This window comes from Dryobates pubescens, chromosome 19, assembly GCF_014839835.1.
Source record: "Dryobates pubescens isolate bDryPub1 chromosome 19, bDryPub1.pri, whole genome shotgun sequence".
NCBI lineage: Eukaryota > Metazoa > Chordata > Aves > Piciformes > Picidae > Dryobates > Dryobates pubescens.
Genome location: NC_071630.1, coordinates 11026027 through 11038850, shown reverse-complemented (window position 1 = coordinate 11038850; position 12824 = coordinate 11026027). Strand labels below are relative to the sequence as shown.

General features: G+C 44.0%; 1 protein-coding gene across 2 annotated transcripts; it reads left to right on the top strand.

Annotated features, from left to right (window-relative positions):
- Positions 1–1216: 1216 nt before the first annotated feature.
- Positions 1217–12067, top strand: MEAK7 (MTOR associated protein, eak-7 homolog). 2 transcript variants are annotated; one of them, XM_009904480.2, is made up of 8 exons: positions 1217–1258; positions 2502–2678; positions 5763–5993; positions 7042–7186; positions 7779–8219; positions 9463–9581; positions 10733–10912; positions 11898–12067. In XM_009904480.2, the coding sequence occupies exons 2-8, from the start codon at positions 2511–2513 to the stop codon at positions 12024–12026; spliced, it is 1413 nt and encodes a 470-aa protein (XP_009902782.1). In that variant the 5' UTR covers positions 1217–1258; positions 2502–2510; the 3' UTR covers positions 12027–12067. The 2 variants fall into 2 exon arrangements, with proteins under 2 accessions (XP_009902782.1, XP_054025878.1); XM_054169903.1 differs by lacking the exon at positions 1217–1258 and adding an exon at positions 2252–2381.
- The last annotated feature ends 757 nt before the right edge of the window (positions 12068–12824 follow it).

The following is a 12824-nucleotide window of genomic DNA, read 5'->3' as shown; positions in this document are numbered from 1 at the left end:
TACTGTGAAGGCATGGCTGACCCCTAAGCACCGTGCCTATAACCTCAGCCCTTGCAAAGCCTTTTTACTTCTCAGCCTGCAGACTGGCTTGGTGTTGCCAGCTGCAGGACAGAAGTTCAGTCATTGAGAGGTTCTTGTGGAAATCTACCAGAGCCTGGCTGTATGCCTTGAAAATAACACGTCTTCTTCCTAACGAAAAGTCATACACGTATTTCCTCCACTACCACCCCCAAAAGCCACACAAATATTTTTCATCACCAAAAGCCAAGATTTTCCAGCACAGATGGGGGCCAGCAGCTTCTTCGAGTACAGACCCTCCTGGGACCCTCCCTGGCTCTTTTCATAACCGTTTCAGCCCGGACCCTCAGGCACTTCAGCTGACAGCGGCTGCCGGGGCTGGTGGGTTTGCCGTAGCTATAACTATGAAGTTTCACCTTCTTGTTGAACTACGTTTTAGGGGCAAGGGGCCTCAGGGAGACGTGACCCCTCAGGGACGAAGGTCCCCTCAGGAAGAAAAGCTGCCTCAGACAGCACGTATCGCCGCCACCTCTCCCATCTCTACCGCCCCAGCCCGCCACTCCTCCACCTTCCACAGCCCGCTCCAATACCTCCCGCCGGGCGTCACGGGGCCGGCAGCGACGGGGCCGGCAGCGACGGGGCCTCCCAGCCGGTGCCTCCCGATGGGCGGTCCCGTGCCCGCCCCTGCCGCACTCCGCCCCTGCAGGGCGGCCTGCGGCCGCCGGACGGCACCGGAGCCGGCTGCCGCTGTGTGTGTAAAAGTCCATGGGCCGATCCGGGGGGGCGGAGAGGGCTGGGGGTTCTTTGCCGGTAAGCGGGGGGGGGCGGGCAGCCGTGCCGCCCCGCACCTGAGGAGGGGGCCCTTACCTCACGCCCATTGCCGGGACTGGTGGGGACACCCCAGGGCTGTTGACAGCCGGGCAGGGAGGGATGGGCGGGCGATGCATACCGGGAAATAAACCGGCAAAATGGCAAACCGCGAAGCCTTTTGCCGGCCCTGTCCCGATCCAGCCTTGGCGGCGGTGCGGCGAGAGCGGGGTGCGAGGGCCGGGCCTCGGTGACAGCACCTCCGGGCGGCCCTGCCGGCCCTGCTCCCGCGGGAGCGTTCCGTGTGCTCCCCCGGGCTGCGGCAGAGCTTAAACTCCTTCCTCCAGCGGTTAAATTAATAATGCCTTGACGGTTTGTCTTCCAGGTTCCTTTGTTTACCTCATGACTGACATCGTCCGCACAGGCAAATGAGGTTTGTAGGCCTGTACAGTTCAGTGAAGCCACAGTCCAGCCTCCTGTGTACAGTTGTGGATCAAAGTCAGCATCAGTTAGCAACAGAAAGATTGGTTTAGGCTAAACAGAGTCCTGAGGGTGTTGCAAGGCTGTGATCAGATTGTCTGCAAAAAGACTTCTGTGGAAGGGGAATCCTGAATCAAAAGTCCAAGTGCCAGAAAGAATGTGAAGTCTGTGGAAACAAAACCACAAGATTGTTTTTACCTGCTCCTTGTCTCTTTTATATTGTCACCCCAGGAGTGTGTCTACCTCAGAGAGATGGGAAGGCCATTTACAGTGGTGACTATTGTGGTCATGGAGGAATTTGGGATTTCAGGCCCTCCTGCAGCACTGTTAGGTCTGTGCTGTGCTGCCCCAGGGAGGAAGCCAGAGTATATTGCTCAGACACACTAATTAGTCTCCGTAATGCAGATGTATCCTGGGACAATGAGAGAAGTCATAGCTGTACCATTACATGTGCCAAACAAAAACCAAACCCCAAACCAACCCAACTCACCCTGCCAACCTGAATTCTGTGGATACCAGCTCTCAGCAATTTATTGACTTTGCATGAAGCTGTGTTTCTTTTCTGAGTCCTAAGTAATCTTTCTAAATGCTTTTGCTGCAGTGTTTCTTGACATCTTTTTGAATTAATTTTGTATTGCATCCTTAGGAAAAAAATTCCTTATGTCACCTTCAGAGACTTTACAGTGATGGGTTTTAATGCCACATATTATTGGCAGACTTAGCATCAGTCCATTAATGCATCAGAAAGATGTAGCATAATCTGTCATAAATAATCCATAATAATGCTATTCCTTTCATGTTACTGATTTATTCCAGCTGACAAACTCATGGTCACTTTGTACAAGCTAATTTAATCACTAAATCATATTGGTTTTTCCATTTGATAAGACTTAAATGAGGTTTGAATTGATGGACAGGGTGGTCTTAGCAAAGAGCTGCCAGACTGTCATTTTTTAAAGCAGTGCTACTGTCCATGGATGTTCTCCAAGTTCATTAAGTCTCAGTGTCAACAGAATCTAAACAGTAAGAGTTTCTTAGAAGGCTGGTAATTTACTCCTCCTGTAAGACTTGCACTGGTATGTTCGTCTGTTTGGTGTGTGTTTCATGGCCATTGTGATGCTTTTCTGTGTTTATTGGGGTTTTTTTTGTTTGTTAGTTTGCTTGCTTGCTTTTTAGTTCCTTTTCCTTTGCTTCAGGTTGAAAAGATGGGAAATGCAGAAAGCAATGCCTACCGGAATCACCTTTCCAGATTTCTTCCTGAGGAGCAGTCTGACATTGATGGAGTATTTGATACTTTATCAGGATCAAGTGGCTCAGCTGGAGCAAAAAATGGCAAAGCCTCAAAGAAAACTGTGACTCTAGCAGCACTACAGGCAAGACAACCTATTTATTCCTGAGCTATCTGGGATGTTAGTGTGTTGAACATAATTCCAGAAAGAGGTACAGGTGTGGCAATAGTTACTTTTTAAGGATTGTTTGTGTTAATTTATTCTATTCTATGATGTTTTGGGACAGGATGGCTATTTAACTTTTTCTTACAGTTAACACAGGTGGTGACTTTCAGGTTTGTATTCATCTCATACATTGCACTATTGGGGCAGTTTGAGGCTTTCCTCATTCTGAAGCAAGATGTGATGCATGAAATTTTTTTTACAGAAACCTGGAAATTGGGAAGCATATGCTTCCCCCCTGGATCTGTAGTGTGTGGTTATTTACAGTTTGTCCTGAGAAGCTGTCACTGAGTCAGTTTGAATTTAGGTATCTTTTTCTCCCTCAGCTGCTTCACCATCTCTAATCTTTTCACTTAGATTAAAAGGAGAGAATTCAATTTCACTTCATTAAGATGTGGCTCCTGTTTTAACTAATTAACATACATTATACTTTCTGATTAACTTTGCATTCATTTTCTAATCAAGAGAGAAGAGGAAAATGATTTGTTGCAATAACTTGATCACTTCAGTTAGGCAGCAGCCAAGTGGCCAAATGAATGTAGTATTAAACGTGTGGTTTTATGTATGTTACACAGTTAATGGAATCAAATTAAAACTCAACGAAAGCAGGAGGCTATTTTAAGGTATTTAGCAATGCATCTGCATGGAGACCAGCTTTAGCTTCCCTCCAGCCTGGCTGTTCATGAGCTGTCACCAGTTTGGAAACCGTTGCTGCTGCTCAGCTATTAGCTTGTACTGGGTTTGTGTGGCAGGGGTTTGGTAGCAGGGGAACCAGAGGGATGGCTTCTATGAGAAGCTGCTAGATAGAGCCAATACCAGCTGACTTCGAGACAGCCCTGCTGCTAGCTAAGGCCAAGATCATCAGTGATGGTCATAGTGCCTCTGAGAGAACATTTACAAAGGAGGAAAATGTTACTGCACAAGTGCAATTGCAAATGGAAAGAGGAGTGAGAATATGTGAGAAAAACAACTCTACAGAGACCAAGATCAGTGAAGGAGGAGGTTGCTACATCAGATTCCCCTGCAGCCTGTGATGATGACCATGGTGATGCAGGCTGCCCACCTGCAGCCCTTGGAGGGTGACAGTGGAGCATCTGTTTAGTGCTCTACCTGTAAACTCTGGTGGAACAAATACTGACTTTGCAGCCTATGGAGGATCCCATGCTGGGGCAGGTGGACGCCCGAAGGAGGCTGTGACCCCATAGAGGGCCTGTGCTGGAGCAGGCTCCTGGTAGGACCTGTGAACCCGTGGAGAGAGAAGCTCACACCTTCTAGCTTTACCCCTGCCTGCATCAGTGTGATAGTTGATGAACATTTGCTTTTCCCTTCCTGCCTTTTTGTTTGCCAGCTTAAAATCTTTGGAAGACTGCCTGTAGGTGTCTCATTCCTTAGGACTGTTGCAATGGCAAACCTACCTTGTAGGTGTCTGTGCTCGTGCCTGGATTGATAACATGGCAGATTTGATCCAACAACAGTCTGATAACATTGACAGGTCTGGCTTCTGGATCAGAGCAGGCTGCACTGCATAGCTTGGAAAGCAGGTTGAGCAAGTATCTCTAGATACTGTCTTGAAGCCATTTAAGACAAGGGTTTTAAGCTGTTAAGAGGTGTGAGTTTGTTAGATGTTTGTTAAAGAGTCTCATTTTACAGTCCTTTTTCACTCCCCAGGTCTACTCACTGGAATAGCTATAAGCATAACAAAACAGTGCAACCAAGTTAGAGGTGGGTGGGAAAGGGTAGTGTGAAGTAAAAAGCCCTTGAGTATGGTTATGTTCTGTGCTGCTTGTCTTGCTCCAGGCTCATGCAGCCCTTTCAGAAAGCCTCTTAAAGGCAGCTGTACCCCCTGTGACTATCCCTGCTAATTCTGCTTCTCCTGTAATCAATAGGAATTTTATCACTGACGTCAACAAAAGCAGAGTACCACTTGGCATATTGGATCTCACCCTATATGCACATTAACATCAAAATGGAACAGCCATGGTGGCTTCAACGGCAGTGGTATTGAGCCAGCAATAGACTGGTAATAGCAGCTCCACTGAATGGTGCACTAGAGCTTTCACGCAGGTGGAGCTCCATTGACTTTGTCAGTACCCACTGGGCTCCACCCCTGCATGCAAGAGTCAAGTTGTGTTCCGTGTGTTGGCGCAGCGCTTTGTGCTGTGAAGGCACTGTGTGATCATGTCCTGGTGCCTGGGTCCATTTTAGATCATTTATTTTTAAACTATGTAATTATCTTGAACACCATGAAAAGTGCCTGGAATCCAGGGTCAGCTCCTGCCTGCCACATGGTGGTATGGTGTATGCCAGTTAGATTTCAGTTTGGAGGGCCAGTCAGTTCAGATGATTTAAGTTTTGATTTCAAATGTCTTTACATCAGGACTGCCTTATAAAAATGAAATTGTACTGGTTTTGGTTCATGCTTGAATGGGAAGTTGCTATTTAGAGGGAAGCTTCTCAGCCTTGTTTGTATGTGTGCATGTAGGGTTAAACATTCTGCCTGCATTGTCTTGAGGCCAAAACTGAGATACAGGGAAAAAAACCCTTTACTTTCTCTTTGTTTTCAATTATGATTTTAATTTCAGTTTTTTAAATTATGTGTTTTAATATCTGAGCTCCATTATCCAAAGCACAGTTAAACCACAGTTTTAAATGCTTGTTGGGCAGAGTTCTAAACCTTTGCAATAAAGCTATCATATAGAAATCCTTTGCTAATACTCTGGTAACACTTGACAGTGTGTTGTGGTGGGTTTTTTCTTAAGTCCATGGTACTTGTAGGAAAACAGTGCCAAATCACTAAATAGTATTGGAATGGAGATACTGTGAAAATAGAGATTATGTTTTATGTTTTCCTCTCAGAAAACCAGTCATTTAACAAGGGTTTGTTGCTGAGAAGAGATAGTTGGTAATGATATCCTTCATTCATAGTGGTATATCTCAGCATGGATTAGCTGGAGTCACTTACTCTTCATTTGTAAAATGAGTTCTTTGCTCTTTTTCCCATCACAGGCCTATACACAGGAGCCATTGCCAGGGCAAATGACTGTTCGGTTGTACAATGGAATGAAAAGTATTGACCTGACTGGGAAATCCTCGGGGCTGACTGAACAGATTGCTAAGGAGCAGTTTGTGATTTTTATGTCAAACCTCTTAAAAGGGAATGCAGATGAGAAGATTACCATAATAATGAGAATGATCTCCAAGGTGGAAGGGCCTGTGAAGGGCAAACAAATCCAAGAGGTAAGCAGGCAGTTAAATGTGTGTTGGGGGATAGTAAGAGAACAGAAAGGGGTAGGTAATTTGAAGGTGACCTTTAGAGCACAAGATTCAGAACAGAGATTCCTGACTTGCATTTTTATAACCTCTTTGTCACCAACTTGCTGAACTGGGGCAAACAATGCGGGCAAACCAGTTTATATGATGTCACTCCTTCAGCTGTGATCTTTTCCAATGCTGCCATGCCTACTCTGAGAGCCCAGATCTGGAGCTTGTGGAGCACACTGACTGTTTTATCTGATGGGCTCGCAGGCTTACTCTGAAGGGTGCAGAGACTGCCTCTATTTAAGAGCCAGCAAGTGTTGTGGTGTGGATGGTGCTTCTGGGAACTGAGCAAAATACTTTCTACAGCTATAATTGTAGGACAGAGTGTGAATCAAACGTGAAGCTTGCAAGGTGGAAGAGTGAGATGTCACAGAATTCCCTAAGAGTTCCTACTACTGCAGAATGTGGACTTCCCCTCTCACTTTCATGCTGTGTTTGATGGAGATGCTTTGGGAAGTACTTACAAAGTGTCATGGAAAAGGATACTTTTCAAGGCCTATGACACTGCAATAGCATTTCTGTAATTTCTTAACTCATCATGGGAAGAGCAGTTTCTGCCATTGGGATTAGAGCATCAGTACGACTTTTGTCATACTGAAGTCCTTTGAAGCTGTTGGCAATTTTATGTAAGAAATGCCAAAATGGTGATAGAATAGAATAGAATAGAATTAACCAGGTTGGAAAAGGCCTTTGAGATCGAGTCCAACCTATCACCCAATGCTATCTAATCAATAAACCATGGCACCAAGTGCCCCGTTAAGTCTCTTCCTAAACACCTCCAGTGATGGTGGCTCCACCACCTCACTGGGCAGCACATTCCAATGGCAAATCACTCTTTCTGTGAAGAACTTCTTCCTAACATCCAGTCTAAACTTCCCCTGGTGCAGCTTGAAACTGTGTCCTCTTATTCTGGTGCTGGTTGCCTGGGAGAAGAGACCAACCTCCATCTGGCTTTTAACCTTTTAAGTTCACAGAGGATCTGATCACTTCTGTAGTCCACGTACTGAGCTACAGGAATGAACTGAAAGGCTGGAATTTGGAGAACACTAGGGATTCTGCCAGTGGAGTAAAGGCTCTGGCATCTCAGCTGCTCTCAGAACTGAAGGTGGCAGGTAAGCAGCACTACTGTAGTATTCCCAGAAAGGCACACACCTTGTGTAGTCCCAGATCTCACAAGAATTTTTCTCTTCTGGCCACATCTCTGAATTGAAATGGTGGGAGCAGTATTTCAAGCCTAGTGCTTTGGGGATGTTATTTATTTTACCTTACCATCTTTGCTTGATTCAGAAGAGGTCTGGTTTGTAGTCCCAGTTTAAGTGGACATGCAAAACTATTTGTCATGAAACATGTCTGTGTTACAAGTGCTTGACTTGTAGATGATGGGCATTCAGATGCACTTGCATGGCAGTGTGTCCTTTTATCAAGCAGAGGTTTATTTTTGTGCTGTTGTAATCATAGATTTTGTTGTCTTGCAAAGAACATCCCCTAAGTTGTAACTAGGAGTCATATTTCTTAATCAGCCCAACCACTGGATGTCACAGGCAAATGTTTCTCAGCTTCTTGGATGCATCTGCTAAATGTAGTTGACACTTCACTGTCCCTGGCTCCTTTCATAGGTGGTTTCATGTCTGTTGAAGTAATTAAATACTGTGTTCACACTTAAAAATCAAATTTACTACTGTCCCTGTGTGTCTTATTATTTAGGTGGAACAAAACCTCTGGGTCCTCAGCTGATGGAGACAGATTTTGATCAAAGTGTCATTGAGGATTGGGTGTACCGAGTGCCACAGATCTCAATTTTCCTGAGTGCTGTTATTAGGCAAGGCCTCCATGTTCTGCATTCTCTCCCAGACCAAACCAAAGACATAGTCAACCTGGTTCCAAGCTGCAAAGGCATCAAAGGAAGAGGACTTGTCAGTCTTTTTGACATCCCATCCATCATATACATCAACTCCCACCTGCCTGCAGAGCTACAGCACAAGTGGCAGCTCTTATTTTCTTCTAGGCTTCATGGAGAAAGCTTTTCACAGCTCTGTGGGCATATAGTGAAGAAAGGTCCTTGTATAGTTATCTTAAAGGACTTAGATGGTTATATCTTTGGTGGGTTTGCATCTCACTCCTGGGAGGTGAAGCCACAGTTTCAAGGTAAAACTCTTCTTCTTCTGGGATCTCATGGCTCTGGTGAACATTGCCTACTTGGTATAGGTACAAGGATCTTGTCCACTTAATGAATTTCAGTCTCATGACACATTATATTTCTTACACTTCCAACTGTATTTTCCTGTGGCAAAAATAAGAGTAATTTTGGAAAAATACAAAATACATGTGAAGTTATTCTTGCTTTGTACCCAGTCAGGCACACTACTGATTCATGTTTATAGTTTGATAAGACTTTTAGAATTGCAGGGCTAATTGATCATGGACCCAATTTTCTATTCAGTGACATCTACCAAGCCCTGTACACAGGTTGAAAACGGAGGAAATGTAACTGCACAGGTTGAAAATGTAGAGGAGGACTTAGAAACCAAATAAGGTGTCCAGCAGATGGCAGTCTTCCATCTCTGATCAGCCTAGCCAAAAGCCAGGTTGAGCCTCCTGTTGCCATTTGTGCAGTATTTGTTTCCCTCTTAAAATCCAGCAGCGAAAAGGTCTTCTGGGCACACTAAACGTTTTGTTAGCTTGAAACGTCTGGGGAGAAGAGAGAAGTTTTTTGTTACTCTTCGGAAAGAACTTTTGCAGTGGCTTTCTGGAATAAAAAGAGGTGGACTCTGGGTAATCTGTCCTGCTGGGAATCCTCACTTTTGCTATGCTAAAAACTAAATTTCTGTACTTAATTAGTATTTGATAATTACCACTTCAGTCAATTAATATAAAGTTATGTTGCAATTTACACATCACCTCCCATTTTCATGCTAGAATAACACCTGTAACATACTAGGCAATCAAACCAGGGGTCCCTTCTGAATACCAGACTGGGCATAATGGAAATTGTGCTCTAAATCAGCTGATTTGTGTATCAGTATAGTCAGATCTAAGGATGTCTGCACTCAGTTTGTTTGGATCAAGTGGTTGGCCAGTTTCAGGCGATACAATGCAAACTTGTGACAGGTGTACCCTTACACAGTAATGTAACGTACCAGTCATGCCTCTGACTCTGCCCTTGGTCACAGCCATATAATCACATTGATTCCTGTGACCCTGCACAGAGTTAACTGAGACTAAACAATAGCTCTAAATCTTGATCAGAGACAGGCATTGGCTTTCTGAGATTGCAGCTACTGTCTTTGATTTATTGAGCTGCATTTCCTCAGTATTTTTCTCCTGCCCTGTTTGTAGGCAAGTTATTGCTTGTCCAGTTGTTTAACTTCAGATGCTTTTCTGTTTCCAGGTGACAACAGATGCTTTCTGTTTTCTGTTTTGCCCTCTCTTGCTGTGTACACATGCACAGGGTACAATGACCACTACATGTATTTGAACCATGGCCAACAAACAATGCCAAATGGACTTGTAAGTATTAAGAAATGACAGTTTGGAAATTGGTTTCATGGGTTTCGCTTCTGTTACTATGAGCAGATTTGTGTCACTTGTTATTTTCCAAGGAAGTTTTCATCCCTTCTCTGTGCTATTGGTGCCACACTTATAGTAGGAGGGTTGTTGGGTTTTAGGGTTTTTTTTGAGTTTTCTTGTGTTAAAGCATCAGTATAAAGTGTGAATTAGGATAATGATGGAGAGCTGCTTACACTGCTGATAGTCTGTACTTTGCTTTTACAGTTGATATGTGTAATGAAGTACTGAATCAGCTAAGAATTGATTTGTCTCTGGCCCAAGTATTGGACTTTAAGTGGGTTAGATTTATTTGGCTTCTGGGAAGAAATCTTTTTGCCAGGCTTGGTTGTGACTGAAGCCCTTCTAGCAGCCCTTTGTGTGGTCTGGAGGAAGCGACTGCTTGTATCCATATCACGGAAGCAGCACAAACTAGGGTCCTTCCATTGACTGTTCTCACTCTCTCACTAACTGCTTTTGAAATTATGGAAGTGTGAGAAAGCTGAGCAGAATTAGAGTGCAAGAGTTGCCTGTAGGCTGCTACTGTTGTGTAATTACTGTGGCAGAAGCTCCTTTTACTCAAGTTCAGGCGTGAGCTCTCCAGATGCAGCTGATTTTCTAACAGAGCTGCAAACATCACCTGCTTTGAAATATTTCTTGCAGTTTTGTGGCATTATGTGCCCATAACTTTGACAACTGCAGCAGCCTGGAGTAAATTTACTCTACAGGAAGCAAACAACATCAGATTAAATTTGCTTCTGTAGATACTTTTTGAGATGGAAAAGAGGCAGAAAAACTGAGGCCTTCTAAACTGTTTAAATGGGACTTCTTAGTCAATAAACAGTGAGCTAAACTTCTGGCACAAGACACAGCTGAAGTGCTTGCGGATACTGGCATTCTGTCAACCACAGAGGGAGGGCAGTGCCACTCAGGTAAGTCTGTGATTCAGGAACGCTGCTACAGAAGCCCAGGTTCACTCAGAATACCTTTTTTCAGCCATCCATAGAAGTGTGGCCTGAAGACTGAAACCAGCAATTTATACTCTGAGTTTCATAACTGAAACTTGTCTGGTTTTCACACGAGCAGTGTTTTTAATGTGCTGCTTTGGTTCACAGGGCATGGGTGGGCAACATGGCTACTTCGGACTCTGGCTGGACAGCGACTATGGGAAGGGACACAGTAAAGCAAAACCACGATGCACCACCTACAACAGTCCCCAGCTGTCAGCCAAAGAGGATTTTACGCTGGATGTCATGGAGGTTTGGGCAGTGGGAGACCTCCCTGAGAGCACAGGGGTAGGTGAACCTGTCAGATTGTGTCCCGATGGGAATGGGAGATGCGAGTGCAAAGCTTGCATACTCTCTCTCCATTGCAGTCTTTTCTTTAGCTGTCCCCACGGTGCCATGTATTCTGTAGCAAGCAAATGGCAGAACAGTAGTGGAATTATTGAGGGTGCTAAGAAGAAAGAACATCAGGACCCATGAGGTGATAGAGTCAGGACAGCTGTACTGTATTCTTTCAGAAGTCCTTTCTGATACTGGGGAGTGGTCTCCAGGAGGAACCTCCCTGAAGAGGTGCAATAAAACCTCATGTTTGTGGAACAGAAAGCAAGCACTGGAAGCTCACAAGTAAAGCCTTATCTACACAGCTCAGAAAGAGAGCCCAAGAGATTCTCTCAGTAATTATACATTTATTATTGTTTTACAACAAATTGTGAATAGGTTTATGTTAGTCTCTCTGCACTTGGTGTATTTCTGGGAATGAGTGGGAGCCGTCTCTTCTGTCCTTGTAATTTATTCTCTTTTGTAAACTATCTGAACACTTTGGTGGTGTTTTTTGTTACATTTTATTTTTCATACTAAATTCATGTGCCCTGCCTGTTGACTGGACACACAGCTCTAAATAGAAGCAGAACAAATTGTTTACAGGAACTGAATTGTGCTTGAATTGCTTTAGAAAAAAAAGTTCCCATCTGCACTTCAAACTGAGGTCACATTAGCCAGGATGTTCTGGCTGGCTTGTAACCTGTCTAAACTTGAAATAGTTCCCTGTCATCTTAGGAAAAGTTTGAGACTGTTTTATGTAACTGCAGCAATAAAAATCATTTGATGTGTCCCAGTGAATCTTCCAGGCTTTACTGGGAAGGTGCCTGTGCTTCATTGTGCCGAGCTTGCAAACCAGATTACTTGTGGACCTTTGAGCACGGCTCTTTCTTGCAGACTGATAGGGATTCATTTGCAGCAACATTTTAGACTGACTGTATTTTATTTTGCTTTGAAGGCTAAAGGTAAGAAGAGTATCCTGGATGTAGATCCTGAGGCTCAGGCATTTCTGGAAATGGCTGGGAGATCTCGTCAGAGCGAAGGGCTACGAGAACCCATTGAAGAGGATGATGATTATGATAATTAAAAGAATTACAGTAACATGAAAATCCTTTTTACTTATATTTTTTTTTTGCTCCTGAATGTTAATGTTCCTTGAACAGAATATTCTTTTTCCCCTCACATTTACCTAATCATCTGGGACAAAGCCTAAGCCTCGTACTTACACAATATTTAGGTCCAATCCAATGTACTGCCTGACAGGTTTGGTGTGGGGAGGGCAGCAAAATTCAGTAGGTGCTTAATCATTAGATATCTCTAAGTATGACAGCTCAGTTTGAATTTATTAGCATGCTTGATAGATCCTGTCTGCATACAGACTTAAAAACAAAGAAGTTATTGACAGTATTGCTTACTGACCTGGAGAGTTGATACCCATCTATATAAAGACTGGTCAAGACACTGATTAAGGCTATTATACTTCAGCTGCCCATACTTATTTGCATGCAATGAAATTAGTCAGTGAAGCTTGCAGATTGTAATGATATCTTACAGAGGTAAAGACAGAATAATCCATGTGGTTCCATATGAAGGATGCTATTAATTTGCAGTGCTCCAGTTAAAGCATTACATTTCATGCTCTCTGGGCTGCAGGGTGTACAGAAAGCTAAAATACAGCATCCAGTTTTGAAGTGCTGCATTAGACTTCAGTGCTTTTCACTTGTTTCTGCAGAAATTTCCCTGTTGCTTTTTAAACTTGGTAGAACAGAGCCACTGGGAGTCCTTCAGCCATGTTAGTCCTAAGAATGTGCCATACCTCCTGCAGAAATTCCACAAGGGAGCTACCTTCTTCCATTACCTCACTGGAGACTGGAGTAAAAGATCA

Excerpts from the sequence above, each read along its gene's own strand:
- MEAK7 (XM_009904480.2), top strand. The coding sequence starts at position 2,511 with ATGGGAAATGCAGAAAGCAATGCCTACCGGAATCACCTTTCCAGATTT. Across the intron at positions 7,187-7,778 it reads CTCAGAACTGAAGGTGGCAG|GTGGAACAAAACCTCTGGGT; the intron begins GTAAGCAGCACT and ends CTTATTATTTAG. Across the intron at positions 8,220-9,462 it reads GGTGAAGCCACAGTTTCAAG|GTGACAACAGATGCTTTCTG; the intron begins GTAAAACTCTTC and ends TTCTGTTTCCAG.